The following is a 21,558-nucleotide window of genomic DNA, read 5'->3' as shown; positions in this document are numbered from 1 at the left end:
ACCCGTACCGACTCCGTTCCTCGCGTCGTCACTCCACTTGTCGTTTAGAACCCTGGGTCGGCGAGCTGTTCAACACCAAGGAGCCCGAACGCGAGGAAGCCGAACGACGACGAAACACACCTGTTTCATGGCGCCCGAACAGGGACTGACGGAAAGGCATCCGCGTCGCGATTAGCTTTTCAAAATAAACAATCACCGGTTCAACACGGTAACGCGCGCGTAACCAGAGGACCAGTACGCCGCGTAACATTTCTGAGCCGCGTTGAACCGTGACCGCGCCGGCACACACAAGCGTTTCGTACCCCAGACGCCATCTCTGGATGCGCACCGGTATTACCTGCCCCGAGAGTCGAAATTTCGAACACACCGTTGTAAACCCCGCCGAGGAAATCGGTCAATCACCGGGACTACGGACGAACACCGTCAACATTGGGCCGATCTGATTAACCTGCAGATCACCGACCTCTTCGACATGACCGAACCGAAGACCCCGCAATTTTTAAACACCATGCAACCAGGCACGTACCGACAAGCCGACCCGATGGCCGGCACCACTAGAGCAGCCGCAGACGAGCAAGACGACACCGGAAAGAGAATGGACCGGATGCGCAAGTGGGGATGCACGACGGACGGCAAGGACCCTTTCCGGTTCCTCGAACGGATAAGGGAACTAGCCCATTCATACCACATCTCCGACGCCGAATTGTTAGAAGGGATGCCGGAACTTTTGCGAGGAGACGCCCAAGACTGGTACCGGGACAACCGCTACCAGATCAGCACATGGGAGGAATTCACCGCAGACTTCCTGATGGTCTACGCCGGACACAAGACCCCGGTGCAACGAGCCCGCGAAGCACGAGCACGTGTACAGAAACCCGGAGAACCGTTCCATGAGTACATGAACGCGCTCACCACCCTCATGAGACGAGCGCTCATCCCGACGGACGAATACTTGGAAACCATATATGAGAACATGCTGCCCGATTACACGGCCATCATCGATCCAGAAACGATTTCCAGCATCCGAGACCTGCTCCGACACGTGCAACGCATCGAGAGAGCCATGGAGCGGAAAAACCAAATGCAACGGACTGCCAGCCGGCCTCTCGCCGCCGCCATCAACGAGAACCAGGACCACACGCCAAACCAAACACGCGCCGAACCCATCGAGGTACGACTCGCCCGACTGAGCAACACACCCCGTGGGGAAGGGGACGCCAGTGTGATTCAAGGTGACAACACCAACAGCTACAGTCGAATGACACACTGCTGGCGGTGTAAACAACGGGGCCACACCCGTTTCGAGTGTAGAAACGCCTATCGGAAATTCTGCTCGCGATGTGGTCGAGACGGCATACGCACGGAGGAGTGTCATCCGTCGGGAAACGACAACCGGGGCCCGCCGTAGACGGGCGCGCGCCGGCCCCAGGGATAAAGTACCCACCCCGTCCCTCCCTACCAACCCGGATATTGGGAAAGGAAAGCACCGCCTTGCATGATACCGGTGCCCAATTGTCATGTATCAACGCCGGAGCGTACAAATGGGCCCCCGGAGTGCGGCGGTATGACTTCGACACCCAGTATCGGCCAGGAAAGCCGAACCATGTAGCAGACGCATTATCCCGCATCAAACCGGTACCAGGCGTCAGTCTCCTCCGCACCAAACCGCGTAACGACTCCTGGTACGAGAAGAAGATGGAAGCCGTACAACACGATCCCGCCTCAGTTCCCGATTTCCGAATTTACGAGGGACGGCTGCAACGACGAATACCGCCACAACGCGATTACAACAAGCCAGCTTCCAGAAACGCGTGGAAAATATGCATACCGGCAACCGACCGAGCGGCAGTACTACGGCAATTTCACGATGACCCCACCGCGGGACACCTAGGAATCGCCGAAACGAGCACCCGCATTGCCCACAGGTACCACTGGCCAGGGATGTTCCGAGACATCGCACGGCACGTTCGCAGCTGCGTCAGCTGCCCACAATATAAGTCGCCACTTGTACCGCCACCAGGGCGCCTCCACGCTAATCCAGGGACACGACCGTGGCACACCGTGGCCGTAGGTCTGGTTGGGCCACTGCCGCGATCACGCCACGGACACACCCGACTGCCGGAGCCCCAACCGGAACACAACTCCGAAAACGATGCTCGCCCGGAGAGCACCGAACCGAACGGGCAACCAGATATCCCCGCGGAGCGAACCAGGATGCCCGCACCCGGCCCCGACCAGACGGCTAACCTGGCCCCACGCGGCCGAGGCCGACCCCGGAAAATAATTAGTAGCCTGTTTTCAATCCACAGATCACGTACAATGGACACCGACCTCATAGTAAGGGACGATGACTTCTACGCTGAACTCCGGGGACTGTTCGATGACACGGACAACAGCGAGGAGCGCCCACACACGCCAGAAACTCCAAAACACCTGGAAGGAAGGTCGCTGCCCGTGCTGACAACGGAGGCGCTAAAAGAACCGGCCCGAGCACAGACGACACCTGGCCCAGAGCATAAGCCAGAGCAGCCACACCGGACCAAGCCAGCAGCCAACACCATTACCCGTACGAGGGAGGACCCGACCACAGAGACCGTTACAGCCCGGAAGGCCACCCGTCCACGACCAGTAACCACCTCCCGGAGACCGATAGGACTGATGGGGGGACCAACTGACCCCGCCATACCGAAGAAGGGACCAACCGTGATCCGAGCAGTCACATGGTTCAAGAAACCATTAGAGACGAAGCTACAACGCGCAGGGTCAACCCTCAGCATCAGCTCCGACGCTTCAACGATACCACCGACCAGCATCGAAGAACACAGGAGGCTAGCGGGACACGGGCCGTCCATTGGACTCCCGGCAGGCCTCCCCGAGCCGCCTAATTGGTGGAAGAACGGAGACGAGGCGACACTACGGCCACCGGTCAAAACTCGAGGCACCCGGCCACAGAGAGAGCAACCAACACCACGAGGACCACATCCCCGTAGGGAGTCACGACCAACAAAACCGCGTGCCCTCCCACAGAGAGCGGGGCAAAAATCAGACCCAGCAACACCGCAGACACCGGCCCAGAAGAGCCAGCTGCCACGAGAGGCACCACCACCAGAAACGCCGCAGCCAGGGACGAAAAGAACCACCCGGTTCATGGACACGGAGCAACCACGAAAACGAGAGGTCCCCGCTCCAAGTATAGTGAAAGCCAGGACACCGTTAGTCCCAACACGGACAGGCAGCCAAGGTCCAGCAAAACGTCCAGAAACAACACCAGTTACGTCACGAAAAAGGGACAGCCGGGACCAACCAGACCAGGCTACAGGGACAAAGACCCCAAAAACGAGCAACCAGGAAATAAGGGTTTCCCCACAACCACCGGACACCGCGACACAAAAACGCCTATCAGGTACGCAGGCAAGGAGGGAGCATGCCCCTCAGCATGGTACCTGCTCCCAAATGGCAGACGAGTGGAAGTACCACTAAGACTAGTAACGTCGAAAAGGTTCCTGGCGTCGCTGGGGAACGAACGGTGGATCCTTCACTTCGACCGGTCCGGGCTCTTACAACGCTGCAGGCGACGGGAAGACCGGGACACCAGGGCGACGCAGTAAAACGCGAAAATATAAAGTATACGGGTAAAAGGGTATTTGGTTTGGGAATCACGATTAGGAATTAAGACTATGTACACATAGAAATAAAGAGGCCAGGCCTCCCGGCGCACAGCGACTCATAGAAGTCTATTAAGCTACCTTGTACGATCCAGCCAGTGTAACGACTGCTAACCGCCGGAAAATTTTGTATAACACATATTGTTACCTGAATAAAAAGCAGTCCCGCCGCCTTTCGCTCGTCACCCCGAAGAAGGAGGGGGGTGTAACAGACCTACATATCGTAGGCCTGTTACGAACAAACCCCTAGCAAACCTCCACCGGTTATACACAACGTCGCGATCTAGTAACGTACCACCGGCCTCCTGTCACAACAACAACACCGCCTGTACCGCACGTACCCCGCACCCAGGCCCGTATTCCAACGGGAATCCAAATCAAATTTCCAAAATACTGTTCGAAAGACGGTATACGTCATTATCAAAATACCGCACCGCACCACCATCCCTTACCACCAAACCATCCCTATAAAAGCCGTCGCGAACAGACTAGAAGCACCTGAGTCTGCCAGCAGTTATCCAGGGACAACATCGTGCGATATGCCAGTGCTGTGAGTATTCTACCTGTAACCGTTGTCCACGTCTCCGGCGTTATCGGCATCCTGGTTCCGCTGGTACGAGCCGTGCTCTACCTCGAACACCCAGTGCGTCACCGGTCTCTTTCGCTAGGCGCGTCGCCTCCGAGAGTCGACGATTAAGAAGCGGTGTGTCACCCCTTCGGCCTCGCCGGAACCCTGCCGTCCTGCCCGTCCGCTGGTGCGAGCCGTGCTCCACCTCGAACACCCGGTGCGTCACCGGTCACTTTCGCCAGGCGCGTCGCCTCCGAGAGCCAGCGAATAAGAAGCGGTGCGTCACCCCTTTGACTTCGTTGGAGAACCTCCTGTCCAGTTATCCTGTCGCTCCGCGGGTGCGAGTTGTACTCCACCTCGAACATACCCGGTGCGTCACCGGTATATTTCGTGAGACGCGTCGTCCACGAAATCGGCCGAACTAGAAGTGGTGCGTCACCCTTCGACGTCGCCTAAGAACCGCCTAGAAAGTCACCCTCGTGAGGCGAGTCGCCCACGAGGCCAGTCGAGCCAGACAAGGTGCGTCACCTTGACCGAACTCCCTGAACGACTGTCCGGAGGAACTTCGATGACCCGTGCGTCACGGACATCGAAGGACCACTACAACCCGGCCTAGGTAGGGAGATCACGACGACAGTCGCGATCTAACCCTACTCCTGTCCATCCTGCCTGCACCCTACGCCTCTTACAGGTAGTACTCTCACGGTCACACGTTTTAAACTCACGGGCACCGTAGCATTATCAACGTGCACTATATCCTGAGGAACCGTATCCTGAGGCACCGTAGCTTACGCGTCCGAAAGGCAGCGAGTATAATTTATTTACCCGCAACCGACTCGTCTCAGTTATTTCACCCGTACCGACTCCGTTCCTCGCGTCGTCACTCCACTTGTCGTTTAGAACCCTGGGTCGGCGAGCTGTTCAACACCAAGGAGCCCGAACGCGAGGAAGCCGAACGACGACGAAACACACCTGTTTCAGTATAAAAGCCCGTCCGAAAACGGATCATCAGTCACAGCTGATTTAACCATCGAACAGTGCACAGAAGTCCAATGGAGAGTAGAAATCACGGAAAACTGTTCTTATTAGAACATGACGAAAGTCAAATTGTAGGCGCTAAGTTGCCATCGATAGGACAAGTTTTCCCTTCGTTTTCGTAAACGTGCTATAGCGTGCATTTCGAATTTCGACACTCTAAATGCCCTTCCTAAATTCTTTAGAAAAATCTTGCGGAAAATCAGTGTCGTTCGAGCCGCGGTAGAGAGAACATCTCCAAAGACTTGTCAATTCAAAGCTAACGGTTGCTATTAGCTGTGTTTTTGATATTGGTATTTAAACTAATCACTAGACTGCGGATCTTTATGCAAAATTAATGTTGGCTGCCGCTATTACAAGGGACAGGAGACAGACAGATATTTGATTCTCACTGTGATCATTTTAAGAAGTTGAAAATAATACTATGGTGTTTTGAAATTATTTTAATCTCTCTACTGTATTAAAATGCACCTACTCCTGTTTGCTACAAATGCATGAAATCCGCAGTCTACATAGTGATTGCATTACCTGATTGTTGTGATTTGTGCAGCAGTACAAGGGATATGGCAATTATTATTAGTGCATAACTATGTGTTGACAAATGTGATCAGTGATTGTGAGTGTGGAGAAATTTCAAGGCTTCTGTGTGAAATAAACATACGAATTTTTTATCGATTCGAAAGTGAAAGTTAAATTTTGGATCGTCGACTTGACCGCGCATCCCTTAGGCCTTCTACCACCGGCAGTGCAGTTCGTCGACCTGGCCGTACGTCCCTTGGCTATCGGTACTGCCGTATACCTGAAGACATCTGTGCAGTTCGTCACCGAGTGACCCAGTGACACACATTTCGAAGCAGCAAATGGTTTTACGGCTGAATACGTGAGTTTTTAATACAATCAGTTTCTGCTTCTTCTCTTTTTTTACGATTATCTCGTAAACCAAAGCCAACCGCCAAATAGTCTAAAGAGAAATGTTGTTCAGAATAATGGCCTTGACCACATATCCAAAGCTCATTGAAATCGGAGAGCATTCACATAATCGAGAAACTCTTGTTCGTTGCGATGTCACGGCGTACCACCGACACTCGCTTGCCGGCAAGGCGCGACACGACGCGGCGCGGCGGCCCAGGGCGCGCTCTGATTGGTCCGTGTTTTTCGTTAATAACTCCTAAACAAAGCCGCAGTTGACATTGGTGCAAAGGAAAATGTCTCTTAGAATGGTCTCAGGAACCTCCCATTTCAATTAAGTACACGAATTTTGGGACACCCTGTATATTACCCAGATAACACAGTCTGACAGAGCCTACCACCGGACCCAGCCAGCAGAGCCCCTGACCTACAGGTTACGGGCAAACACAACGCTTGGAGCTGCGTCGAGACCCAGACAGGCCGATTCAGCCGGGCACCTGTGCACAAAATGGCGCGAATATCACCTGCAGGGTGCTCGAGCCCAGGGCCTGTCGGCCGGGCTGGGATTCAGTCTGTTTTTGAGAGGGCAGCACGGTATCACACTAATGTGGCCAATCAGTGCTTCGATTGAGCCCAACTTTTCTCGCGCATGCACGACACAGGGCGGGTCGCAGCAATGTGGCAGTACTGTGCAAATGCATAACAGTCTCCCTGTTTACCGACAAAAGTATAATAAGTTAATAAATAAGACCTTTGAGGGCGATTGCTGCCTAGATTGATCTTTTATCTGGCGTTTTTGATTACTGAAAAAACCCGTGTTTGTATTATCACGAAATGAGAATGCGAATCCCGCACCCTTGGAATCTTGCAAATCGGCCGAACACCGGCCCGGCCGGCAGGCCCTGGACTCGAGCCCCCTGCAGGTGAAATTCGCACCATTTTGTGCACAGGTGCCCGGCTGAAATCGAGCCGGTGTGCTATCGGATATGTATATATCCCGCAACCCGATACATAGAGGTTAAGAAATAAAAATTCCGTCTTTTTCCTGTTATTTTTTTTACGGAATAATTAGAACGCGCAAAAAAAAAGAATCCAGAATTATGGATCAAGCTAAAAAATAGTTATAGTTATGTATAAGACCAGCCTTTAAGACATAGAATAAGTTAAAGTGGTTGTGAGCGTTAAATTATTGACCATTCAACTCGTTTATATATTTTTTGTTTCCGATATGTGTTGTAGTATATGTATTCTCTACATGTAACAATGTGCAATCTTGTTGTTAGAAATACGTCCTAAGGATGGCGTTGCGTGCGTGCGAAGCGTTCTAATATAGTCGCGTGAATATCTAGTTTCTTTGTACACTATGATTGTATCGACCGGCGTTTCTCTAGATCTGCGCAGTTCGCAGTTACCCAGACAGCACACCGGCTCGATTTTAGCCGGGCCTCTGTGCACGAAATGGCGCGAATTTCATCTGCAGGGGGCTCGAGCCCAGGGCCTGCCGGCCGGGCCGGTGTTCGGCCGATTTGCAAGATTGCAAGGGTGTGGGATTCGCGTTCTCATTTCGTGATAATACAAACACGGGTTTTTTCAGTAGTCAAAAACGCCAGATAAAAGATCAATCTAGGCAGCAATGGCCCTCAGAGGTCTTATTTATTAACTTATTATACTTTTGTCGGTAAAAAGGGAGACTGCTACACATTTGCACAGTACTGCCACATTGATGCGACCCGCCCTGTGTCGTGCATGCGCGAGAAAAGTTAGGCTCAATCGAAGCACTGATTGGCCACATTAGTGTGACCGTGCTGCCCTCTCAAAAACAGGCTGAATTCCGGCCCGGCCGGCAGGCCCTGGGCTCGAGCCCCCTGCAGGTGATATTCGCGCCATTTTGTGCACAGGGGCCCGGCTGAATCGGCCTGTCTGGGTCTCGACCAGGCTTGCCATATTCCGCGCTTGCCAGGCCCCTTACCGCTGCGCCCCTCGCCACGCTACTACGCTGAGCTTGCCCCACTCTTCCCACTACACTGACGCGTACCGCGTGGAGCAAGCTAAGTTAACGGTACGCGTCAGTGTTAGTGGGAAGAGTGGGGCGGGCTCAGCGTAGTAGCGTGGCGAGGTGGGGCCTGGTACCGCGCGGAATATGGCAAGCCTGGTCTCGACGCAGCTCCAAGCGTTATCTTTGCCCGTAACCTGTAGGTCAGGGGCTCTGCTGGCTGGGTCCGGTGGTAGGCTCTGTCAGACTGTGTTATCTGGGTAGTATTCCTATGAAGAGCGTTTATAAAGTATTCGATCGCATAAAGTTTCAAGTTTCAAGTTTTGACCAACCGTCGTTATAGTGTATATCTATATATATGTTATTTTTTCATCTACGATTGTAATAGTCGCTACAAACGTTCACTGTATTATACTGTGGCAAGAGTGTAATTTTCTGTATAACAGAACGTATAATACAACAGCATTTTCTCCAGTATCGGTCTCCGACTGCACATTCTAATACTTGTTTATCATTGTTTCCTGAATAAAGCTTTAAAAAAAAAAATAAGGCGTGCGATTACGGAGCGGACACTCTGGGGTTCGAATCCTGTCGATAGTAGTTTTTTTTTCCATACGTCAAACTTTATTTTTTCAATTTCTTATTATGTATACCCAGATAGCACAGGACGACTTAGAGTCGCCGTTTTCACGTCTTTTCCACGTCTTTACGTCTTACGTCTCACAAGGAGAGTGCAAGGTCGATGCCCCTCCGATTTGATTGAAACTTTGTAAAGTTATAGATCTCGTTCTCCTGTTAACGTGTATACCCCATTATAGCCGCAGATACTCCGTAGTTTTTAAGATATTTATAACTAAAGGTTTTCATTACCATGAATATAGGTTTTATTTCCATTTATATGAAGTAACGATGTGGCTTGGAGGTAGCGTGCCGGAATAGTACGCCGTTGACCAGAGTTCGATTCCTTGTCGGTCAGAGTTTTTTTTTGTCAATTAAACTTTCCTTATTTGTTGTACTACTATAATACTATTATTTATTATAGTGATACTGCTCTTCACATGCAAAAATTAATATTTAATTTTAATAAAGCATAACATGGAAATAATGCGTTACATGCATAAAATATCTATGTATAGAGATAAAGTTAATACTCACAATTCCTTGTCGGTCAGAGTTTTTTTTTATCAATTAAACTTTGCTTATTTGTTTGTACTACTATAATACTATTATTTATTATAATGATACAGAAATACACAAAAGCAAATGTGCATGTAATGCACTTGCATTTATTAGATGTGCTAGATGTTTTTGTGTGCTTTGCTTTTCATGTTTCTATGATAAGTACCATTGCTGCATGTAATAATACTTGTGAGTATTAACTTTATCTCTATAGTTATTTTATGCATGTAACACATTATTTCCATGTTATGCTTTATTGAAATTAAATATTAATTTTTGCATGTAAAGAGCATTATCACTATAATAAATAATAATATTATAGTAGTACAAACAAATAAGGAAAGTTTAATTGATAAAAAAACTCTGACCGACAAGGAATCGAACTCTGGTCAACGGCGTACTATTCCGGCACGCTACCTCCAAGCCACATCGTTACTTGATATAAATGGAAATAAAACCTATATTCATGGTAATGAAAACTTTTAATTATAAATATCTTAAAAACTACTGAGTATCTGCGGCTATAATGGGGTATACACGTTAACAGGAGAACGAGATCTATAACTTTACAAAGTTTCAATCAAATCGGAGGGGCGTCGACCTTGCACTCTCCTTGTCAGTAAGACGCTTTTTAGGCGTCCATAAAGGCATCATTTCTGGGACGACATTTTTACGTTCGAAGGCAAGTGTCTTTTATGCATCTCATTTCTGACGTGAAAACGTCGTCCACGCAGAGATGCCTTTATGGACGTGTAAAAGTTGCCTCTTTTGGCACGCCGCACAGTGGTCCAAACGGCCGATTTAGGAGTGCAAAAGTCAAAAAACCAAACATGAAGTAGGCATTTAATACTGTTTCTTACATCAACACACATGTCTGTAGAAGCTGAAATCAACAATTTTACTTCTCAAATCAATTATTGTTAAGTGTGGCATAGGTTGAAAGTAGCAGTATGAAAAGTACATCGATATAAAGGACATCCTTTTCAGCTATTATTTTTTTGTTTGGAACATTAATATTGATTTCTAATTATAACAGCCGTTGTTCCGTCGCGCAGGAACAATATTCGCGTATTTCCTTCGGACGATATTTAGATGCGTTTTGTCTCGATCACAAGAGACCGTTTACTGGAGTAATATCGATTACTTCATTCTTTGACTCTCTCCTTTCACCTGAAGGCTGCTCAAGTCGGCCGTGGAGGATGACGAGTCATCAAGGGTGTGTTTGAATGGATTTTGCAAACATTCGGCAATGCCCAATCAACACATCGCCTTGCATTTTCATGAAACATCATTAAAATCAGCCATAAACTGATTAGAAACCTTCTTCACGATGAAGAAGGTTTCGGCACAAATCAAAAACAAATAACAAATGTTTCCCCCCATAAAAAACAGTTACGATCGATTTAACAAAACGACTCTTTTATTCGTAATCAAAACTTCCATCACCAATAATCTTTCCACGACAAAATAAGGTAAATGTCACGAATTACCAAGCGTATAAGGCAGGACCTGCTAGATCAGCCTTACTGACGAGTCCACTAGCAGGTCCGGGACGAAACGCTTCCATTAACGTCATTCATTTTCATGCAAAATAATTGTTGTCTTTTATGCTCATCATATCATTGAATTACCTGCCCAAGATTAGCTTGGCGGGCAGTGATCCGAATATTCGCGAACCGACAGTTCCGCGACAAAACAGCCGTGTTCAGAAGCATTAGGAAGATATGAAAAAAAATATAAAACAATTTTTCGGAAATGTTTAAATAATGTTCCTCAAGGAAGTATTAAGAAATTTATTTTTTAAGTTTGTTGTAGGAAATACTAATGATATTCGCCCGTATTCGCGTTAATTTTTGCATGAATATTAGGAATGGAATATGTAGTTTGTGGTTTCATCAAATTTATTTACAGAAAATTGCAGATTAGCAAGCTATTTTATTTTTTCTGGTACAGTTCGATGACGAGTACGCGTGGAACGAAGAGGTTTTAAGAAATTCATTTCTTAAATTAGTAGGAAATACTAACGATGCTCGCCCGTATTCGCGTTAATTTTTGCATAAATATTAGGAATGAAATATGTAGTTTATGGTTTCATCAAATTTATTTGTAGAAAAATGCAGATTAGCAAATTATTTTATTTTTTCTGGTACAGTTCGATGACGAGTACGCGTGGGACTTACATATATAATAGACGTATTATTATAATAAATAATATATAATAGACGATTAATAGACGTATTAGGCAATAATGTGCAAAGAATGCCTGGTGTTGTGGCATTGTTGTTGGAGCGCCGATTGACAGTTATTTTCGCGAGTCGTAGCGTAGAGAGCGTAAACAAAAAAAAATGATTTTCTGTTGTTTGGGCCTTGCACATAAATGTTGGGATTGACAGTTTGGATTGTGTTAGGTTATATATTTCTTGAATTTATATTTATAATATTAACCCCCAATTATATACAGGGTGAGTCACCAAACGTTACCACCTCAAATATCTTTGTTGTTTCTAAAGATACGTAAAATATGGTAAGGACAAAGTTGAATGGTACAATGGGGCTGACACGATGCAAAAAAAAAAATTTTGTTTTTATGTCATTTTTCCAGAGATATGAAGGTGACCTTCATTTTTTTAAATGGAATGAGGTATTTTTTAATAGATCAATCGATGCAGCTGGACATTCGTTATAATAAAGTACTAACCTATGTATGTCGAAAAGTTATTAGTTCAGGAGATATTTCAATTTAAATAACTCTAAAATACCATTACTGTCGTACTACGACGTCAGTGTTTACTTACTTATGTAACGTCTTATCACGACAGTAATGGTGTTTTAGAGTTATTTAAATTGAAATATCTCCTGAACTAATAACTTTTCGACATACATAGGTTAGTACTTTATTATAACGAATGTCCAGCTGCATCGATTGATGTATTAAAAAATACCTCATTCCATTAAAAAAAATGAAGGTCACCTTCATATCTCTAGAAAAAATTACATAAAAACAAAATTTTTTTTTGCATCGTGTCAGCACCATTGTACCATTCAACTTTGTCCTTACCATATTTTACGTATCTTTAGAAACAACAAAGATATTTGAGGTGGTAACGTTTGGTGACTCACCCTGTATAGCATATTGTACATCAGTGCTTTTGTCGTAATGGCTGGATGCGCTACAGGTAAATTAATATACATAATAACTTTTTTGAATAGACATTGTGTTATTTTTCAACATGAATCCTTAGAATTGAATCCTTAGAATATTAAAATTTATAAATATGTGTACAACCAATTATAATGTTTCTTCAGGAAATATTCAAATCTCGCGAAGAGAATTATTTGATGTTTGGAGAACCGAAACTCGCTTAGAAATGAAGAATATAGCAGTAATGGGATTTGTAAACAGGATAATTAAAGAATTTATTCACGACGAAGGTGAAGATATTTCTCTTTCTTCTACGGAGGAAAGTATATTTGAGGAAAATATATTTAATAAAAATACATTTGAGGAAATCGTTAAACACGATACAAATGAATTTATTAATCTCACTCTATTTTTCAAATGGGGCTGCGATGGAAGTTCGGGTCATTCCGAATATAAACAAAAATTTTCAGACGCTGAAAAGTCTGATTCATTTTTATTTATTATTTGTATGGTTCCTCTTCGAATGACAAACAAAAATAATATTGTTGTGTGGCAGAACCCAAAGCCATCGTCAACCAGATTTTGCAGACCGATAAAAATGCTATATAAGCAAGAAACACAACAACTAATTAAAGAAGAAGTAATGTATATAGAAAATGAAATAAAAAATTTAAATCCAATACGAATTATTTTCATGTCCAAAGAAATTGTAATAAATTGTGACTTTAAATTAACTATGTTGGATGGTAAAGCCTTCGGTGCTGTCACTAATTCGTCATTGCAGTCGTGTGCAATATGTGGTGCGACACCAAAAGTAATGAACAATATAAGTTCCATTTTGAGTCGGAAATGCGATGACAGTAGATATGAGTATGGTCTATCCATACTACATGCTCATATTCGTTCTTTAGAATTTATGTTACACATTTCTTATCGCCTGGATATTCAGAAATGGCAAATAAGAGACGAAGAAGATAAACTAAAATTTCATGCACGGAAGAAACATATTCAACATGAATTGAAAATTCAATTGGGCTTGTTAGTGGACATTCCGAAGCCTAACTACGGCACAAGCAACGACGGAAATACTGCCAGAAAGTTTTTCATTAATTATGAAAAAGTTGCGAGTATCACCGGGGTGGACAGTAATTTAATAAGAAGATTCGGCGTCATATTGGCAACAATATCAAGTGGATGTGCAATAGATGTAGATGCCTTCTATGAATATTCCATCAAAACAGCCAAGACATTTTTTAATTTATACCAATGGTATTATATGCCCTCTAGCATTCACCGCATATTAATTCATGGATCAAACATCATCAAGGCTTTTAATTTGCCAATTGGGATGATGTCCGAGGAACCGCTTGAGGCACGAAATAAAGATTTGAGGAGATTTAAAGAAAACAACATGAGGAAGAGCTCACGAGCAGCTGGCATAACTGATTTATTGCACAACTTTTTATTCACTTCCGACCCACTTATTTCTGGAATATTATGCAAACAGACAAAGTTACGGACACACAAAAAAACAGTATTTGAAAATGAAATGAAAACCCTTTTATTATATGAGGATAATGACGATAATGATGTGGATGATAACAATAGTAATTTGAATAATGACAATAGTAATTTGGATGATAACGATAGTGATTTGGATGATAACGACGACAGTAATATGAACAATGAAGATAGTAATTTGGATGATGCCAACAGTAATTCAGATGAAGAAAGCGAAATAGAAGTTTTTGGTAATGATCAGTAATAATTATCATAATTATAAGCTTAGGTAATAATTGTTTTCTTAATAATTATAATGCTTATAATTAGATGTAAATAGTATAACTAGACATAAATATTGTTTTGTTTTTATTTTTATTATTATTGTGTTTTTTATATGTATTATTATTGTTGTTGTCGTAAATTTCATTTCTGAAAATTATACTTTTGTAAAAAACGAAGAATTGTGTACAAGTTTCTCTTTTCTATCACTATACATTAAAACTGGCATTATAAATTGAAATATGTTACTTCTCTGCTATATTTTAAGAAAAAAAAATATTTCAATAAACTTACGGAACTCTATTAGCCTTCTTTATACTTACCTAATGTGTATAGAATACATGTAACACAGAATTATCGATTATTAGAAGCGTTTATACTTTTGCACTCCTAAATCGGCCGTTTGGACCACTGTGCGCCGTTTTCACGTCAGACATGAGATGCATAAAAGGCACCTGCCTTCAAACGTGAAAACGTCGTCCCAGCAGAGATGCCTTTATGGACGTGTAAAAGTTGCCTCTTCCGAGACGCCGTTTCCACGGCAGACACGATTGAAGTACTTACGAAAATATGTATATCTCTTAATCGCTAATATACTAATACTATGCTTCATTTTAAAAAAAGTAGTTTGATTTTTACCTAAAAAATATTTTAACAGAAGTTTATCTCTTCTAATAATAATTATATAATATGTTAAAATACGTGTTAATAACGTGTTAAAATATTTTTTATATAATAATTATATAATTATATAATATATTATATATAATTAATATATAATAATTATGTAATTATTAGAAGAGATAAACTTCTGTCAAATATATTTTTTTTAAATTTTTTTATATAATAATATATGATTTGAGCCTATAAGAATAAAAAGTAATGGATCTAACAGCAAAGGTTCGCATGGATCAGCTAGGAAGCCCTTGACAAAGACGGCAACAACCTAATCATCAAAGACAACACCCAAAAAACGGACATACTCGCAGCCCATTATTCTATTGCTAGTGACCAGAACAAAGCACTTAACCACCCCAGCTTTAGAATCTTAATCGAAAAAGAAGCTGCAACAACAGAACGCGAAATTGCCACCACACTACCGAAAACCATCTGCACCTTCAGTGACACAAACCCGTCTATAGCTCCGAAACAACCGGAATCAATGACAACACCATATTTTACAAAATACTCAATAGTTAAAAACAAATTCAAATACCTCAATAACAAGAAATCGGCCGGAAATGACCAACTCTCTAATTATGTACTCAAAAAGATCCCAGATAATATCATATGGGCGTACACAATCCTTTTCAACAATTTGCTAAATTACGGCGTATTCCCAGAAGAATGGAAGGCCGCCAAAGTAATTTCTATAGCTAAAAAAGGCAAAGATCCTACAAACCCAAACAGTTACCGCCCAATCAGCTTACTCCCGAACATAGGAAAAGTATATGAAAGAATCATTAACGATATAATAACAGATATTTGCGAACACAAAGACATTATTCCGGAAAACCAATATGGATTTAGAAAATATCATTCCACAGTACATGCGATTAACAAATTATCCTCCGACGTCAACTGGGCCCTGAACAATAACGACTGTGTAGGCGCCTGTCTCGTGGATTTAGAAAAAGCTTTTGATACCGTTTGGCTAAATGGCTTGACTTGCAAACTTAGACGAAAAGGATTCCCATTATTAGTAATCAAATTAATTATAAACATGGTGACAAACCGATCATTCCGAGTAGTCAGCGACAAGAACTCCATCTCTAGAGTATTTATAATAAAAAACGGACTTCAGCAAGGCACCATAAATTCACCCGTACTTTTTAACATATACACAAGCGATATCCCCAATCTCTTTGGGCCCGAGAGAACAGGCTGCTCAATAATTACCTATGCCGACGACCTTATTTTATACGACGCCGGTAAAAGCCCATGCAAAATACAAGAAGTTCTACAGAGTGCAATCAACAGCATTTTCACATATTACAAATCGTGGAAACTAAAAGTCAACACGGACAAGTGCGAGACCATCCTTTTCCGACCCTCCTGTCATACGGCTAGACTCTGCGTTACGAAAAATTATAAAACATTCAATTTGATTGGTGACGCAATCGCAAACTCCAAAATTCCGCACAAAGATTCGGTAAAATATCTAGGACTAACAATTGACAATAGATTTCTACTAAACTCTCATCCACTAACCCAATTGCAGAAAGCGAAGAAGGTATTCTTCGCCTGCACAAAACTATTTCGATCGGGAACACTAACTAAGTAAGGAAGCAAAACTAATTTGCTACCAGCTATTAATCAGGCCCATCCTGACCTATGGCTGCGAGATGTGGTACAATATTAGCGCCTCCATTATGGAATTGATCCGCATCTTTGAAAGACGCTGCCTCAGAGCATGTCTCAGCTTATACAGATCCGCTCACTCTGATTATAAAAAATACGTTAACAACGAAACACTATATAATAAAGCCAACATCAATAGAATTGATAACTTCATAATCAAATTAACTAGAAATTACTTTGCCAACACAAAACAAATCAGAGAAAATAGCCTAATTTTCCCTACAGCTTTTCCAGACGAAAATTACATTAGAAAATCCATAAATACCGGTTTTTTGCCACCAGAAGCCTTTATTTTCCTAGACGAACATGGTTTCATCCAAAACAAGAATGCAATCCCCCTATTGTACCACACACCGCGACATAGATCCAGGAAATCCATCACATTCACTCCTCCGGAGCATGGCGAAATCACAACCGAATACGGCTTTCGATACAGCACTTCAATCCCTGATAGAGATCGCTACGAAACTAAAGAGTTAGATTATAAGAAATTCTGGTGGTTAACCGACAGATATAAACCACCGTAGCTCATACTGTCTCCTACATGGAACACCAAAGTGCAATTTACTACACAGTATTAAATGTTAAGTTTCAAAAATTATATTTACCCACACTCCTCAGGTTCATAATTATATTAAATTAAGATAAGATAAGTTAGACATCGGACTTATAATATATAAAACGTTGTAATATACAAAGACTGACGATGTAATAACCAAAGACTTATAGCGCGCAACTGCGACTAATATAAATTAAGATATATTATGATAACATAGTTAGGATATATTATATTATATGATCTCTTGTTCTTTTTCTTCTTTTTCTCCTCGCTCTGTAAATAGGCTCATTGCATCACTATCTCACCTGTAAATAGCATCATATCATTATTTCACCCATATCTCACTTGTAAATATACATCACCTCACCGCCCATACCATTCACCCTGTACTATCATCCAAAAGTAAGCTCCTAGTTTTATAAGGCGTTTTTCGGGAGCAATATAAGTGCAAGTTAAAATAAATACGGCTGTGAACCGAATTTTTATATTACTGTGATACCTAGTAATTAATACGAGTTCAGATAAACTGCTCCTCGACGTACAAAACCGTCACAAGTAGACCTCTAATGTGCCTTTACATTAGTAATAATTAGAAATTTATTTAGCAATAAGATACTTTTCGTTTATTTTTTTATTATTCGACCATTGTCAAACATTCTTATGCCTGAAATAAACAATTTTTAAACAGCAAAAAAACAACAAAGATCAGCTAGGAAGCCATCATGAAGTTAAACGGTAAGTCCAGAGTTCGAATCCCGCCCAACTACATAAAAATTTCTAAATTGTAATAAGTTTTTTTCAGAGACAAAGTGGAATGCAGTGCATGAAAGTAGTAATATATATACAATATAGATTCTAATTTTTTTTATAACTTTTTCTAAAAATTTGAAGATTTTGTGCGTCTGAAAAAGATGCATAAAAGATGCCTAAAAGGTGCCCGAATGACGCGTAACAGATGTCCAAAAAGGCAACTTTTTTGCGTCTTTACGTACAACTTAAAGACATCGAAAAGACCTGTGAGAGGCGACTTAAAGTCGCATAGTTTTGTAACAAAGACCTGTTAAAGTCGTACACAGTACGTGAAAAAGACGTGCAAACGACGTGCCACCGACGTAAAGTACGACTTAAAGACGTACATACGTCTTGCGTCAGGCAACTTTTAGGCGTACTTTAAGATGTCTTTGTGCTATCTGGGTATGGTTTACTCATACGAGTTTAACAATATTTTTTTAATGTTTTAAAAATATTTAAGTAACATTTTTAAGCAAAATACATACAAAAATAGTTTTGGATCATAAAATTTTACTCAGAGGGGTTTTTCTTGGGCAGCTTTCGAATGGTTCAATAGCCATTGAAAAAGCTCTAAGGGCAGTTTTGACCATCTTAATTGGCTGGGCCCTTTAGATGTATTTACTAGAGGTGTGCGGGACCGGAACGGGATTTTGAACCTTTCGGGTATTCCCGAAAAATTTTCGGGATTTCTTAAAATGCTGGGATTCGAAAACGTGTCTTGTTTTCTAGAATATGACCATAGTGTTAGATTTATTTAAATCAAAATCAAGTTTTATTTGACTTGATAATTTGTAACTACAGACAGCGAAAGTTTATGCAAACGCATATTTTTATAGAAAGTAGGCAAAGTTATGGGACCTGGACAGAAATTTACGTTGTTTGTAGAAAATTTTGAAAATATAGTTTTTATTTTGCACATTTGCATATTGCATATATTTTATATGTTGCATACTTTTCACGTGTATGTATTACATACTTTTTACACATTTTGTAGTTAATTGTAGATACATATCTGTATGTATTTACGTGTGTATATATTTGTAAAGAACCGTTACGTGATATATAAACAGAATAAGACATTCAGGTTGTCTTTTATCATTTATTTCCAGGTTATTGAGTAATTCGATGACAGAAATGTAAGTAGCGTTAGATTAGCCCAAGAAGTGATGAAAAATGAAACATTATGACTTAAACTATATTGCAACTAATTTCTGGAGATTGCCTGTTACTAATAATTATTGTTCATAATTGTAAGTATTGTTTTAACTAATAAGTCAACTCACCTTCAATGGGGGAGTTCCGTTTCCTGATACATGGAGAAAGCATGTGACAGTGAGAACAGAAGATATAAAAGGAGATGAAGGGAATAATGAGAGAGATGAAAGGAATGAAAGAAGATTGGGAGAAAGAAAGGGAAAGAGACAGAAAATTGTGGCGAGAGTTAGAAGAGAAAGTAAAAAAGATAGAGCTGGAAGGGAAAATAGAGGACAAAATAGATAAAAGGATAGAAGAGATAGAAAAGAAGAGAACAAAGCGAAAGGGGAAACGGAGAAATGGAAAGAAGAATGAAAGAAGTAGAGATGAAGTGGGAAAGAAAGGAAAGAGAGATAAGGAAGAGGAACATAATAGTAAAGGGATTGGAGATGAAAGATGGAGGAGATGGGCAAGAAGAAGTAAAAAAGTTATTAGAAGTGATAGGAGAAAAGTTAGAAATAGAAGAAGTAAAGAAAGGAGGCAGAAAAGGAGTAGGAAATGGAGAATGGGCATTGGTAAAAATGGCGACAATAGAACAGAAAAGAAGAATAATGACAGAAAAGAAGAAATTAGCAGGGAGAAAAGAAAGAATAGAGGATGATCTCACGTGGGAAGAAAGAAACATTCAATGGAGGCTAAGGCAGATAATGGAGAAAGAGAGGGGGAAAGGGAAAATAGCAAAAATAGGATATATGAAGATATGGATAGAAGGAAAGATGTGGAAATGGGATGAGAGGGAGAAAATACTTAAAGACGGGGAGGGAAACGAATGGGGAGAGAAAGAGAAGGGGAAGGAGAAATACTAGAAAAAGAGAAAAAAGAGATAAAGATAGCAGAAGAGAAGAAGAAAAAAAGAGGAGAACGAGAAAAAATGAAAATTGGCTTTTGGAACGTAGCAGGAATGATAGGAAAAGATGAAGGATTCTGGAATGCTTGTGGAGACATGGGTAGAAGAAAAAGGATGGGAAAAGGTAGAAAGAAGATTACCACAAGGATACATATGGGAAAAGTAATGGGCAGCTAGGGATAATATAATGGGGAGAGCGAAGGGGGGAATGTTGATGGCAGTGAAAAAAGAAATTAAGAGTGAAAAGAAGGGTTGGGAAAAATCAAAAGAAAAACGAAAAGAAATAGAAGGAATAATAGAGGGTAGGATAATTGTGGAAGATGAAGAATGGAAAATATTAGGAGTGTATGTAAACAAAGATATTGAACAGAAAATGAAAGCATTGAAGGAATGGTGGGATATGGGAAGAGAAGAAAAAATAATAGTAGGAGGTGACTTCAACGCGAGAACAGGAGAAGAAGGAGGGGAAATAAGACAAGAAGAAGAAGAAATGGAAAGCAGTAGGGAGTCGAGAGACAAAACAATAAATACAGAAGGGAGGAAGCTATTAAGAACGCTAGGAGAGCTGGGATTGGAAATAATGAATGGAGGGACAAAAGGAGTCCACATTTATAGGACAGACGGGGAGAACAGTAATAGATTACGTGATAGGAGACGGAAGAACGAGGGAAGGAATAGAGAGTATGGTGGTAGAAGAAAGAGTAGAATCAGACCATCTGCCAGTAGTGGTGACAATGAAGAAAGGATGGAAAGAAGAGGAAAGAGAGGAAAGAAAGAAGAAAAAAAAGAAAAGCGTACAATAAGTAGAATGGGGAGGAGAGATAAAAGAAAAATTTAGAAGACAAACAGAAGAAATAGAAATAACAGGAGAAAGATTAGGAGATCTAGAAAAGAAGATAAAGAAAATAATAGAAGATATAAGGAGCGATGAGAGCAAGAAAGAGAGGAGAGGGAGAGGATGGTGGGATGAAGAGTGCAGAGACAGAAAGAAGGAACTAAGAAAGACGTTAAGGAAATGGAAAAAAGGTGAAGAAGAAGGAGATGAATATAGAAGAATGAAAAACAAATACAAAAAGATATGTGAAGAGAAAAAAGAGCAGGAAAGAGAAAAGATATTAATAGAAGCAGGGAAAGCGAACACAGAAGGAAAGGTATGGGATTCCCTAAGAAAAATGAGAGGTGGAAAAGGAAAAGGATGTGAAAAGGAGATAGAAATGAAAAAATGGAAAGAGTATTTTATGAGTTTACTAGGAGGAGTAGAAACAAAAATTGAAGGAGGCGGCAGGAGAAGAAGAAGTGAGAGGAGTAACGAAGAGATAAGTATGGAAGAGATAGAAAGAATAATAAGAAAAATGAAAATGGGGAAAGCAGCAGGGGAGGATGAGATGGGAAATGAGGTATGGAAATACGGAGGAGAAAATATAAGGAAGGAGGTGTAGAAAATATGCAATAAAGTATGGAAGGGAGAAGGA

At 41.9% G+C, this 21,558-nt stretch overlaps 2 protein-coding genes across 2 annotated transcripts in view; one reads left to right on the top strand and one right to left on the bottom strand.

The window, feature by feature from the left end:
* The window catches only part of LOC143211108 (cGMP-dependent protein kinase, isozyme 2 forms cD5/T2-like), a 59,557-nt gene that overhangs the window by 27,421 nt on the left and 10,578 nt on the right, over positions 1 to 21,558 (bottom strand). The window lies entirely within an intron of this gene.
* Positions 13,228 to 14,691, top strand: LOC143211552 (uncharacterized). Its single transcript, XM_076429333.1, has one exon. It carries the CDS (start codon positions 13,228 to 13,230, stop codon positions 14,254 to 14,256), a length of 1,029 nt encoding a protein of 342 aa, XP_076285448.1. The 3' UTR covers positions 14,257 to 14,691.

Source organism: Lasioglossum baleicum, chromosome 8 (genome assembly GCF_051020765.1).
Source record: "Lasioglossum baleicum chromosome 8, iyLasBale1, whole genome shotgun sequence".
Taxonomy (NCBI): Eukaryota; Metazoa; Arthropoda; class Insecta; order Hymenoptera; family Halictidae; genus Lasioglossum; species Lasioglossum baleicum.
This window is presented reverse-complemented; position numbering and strand designations above follow the sequence as displayed.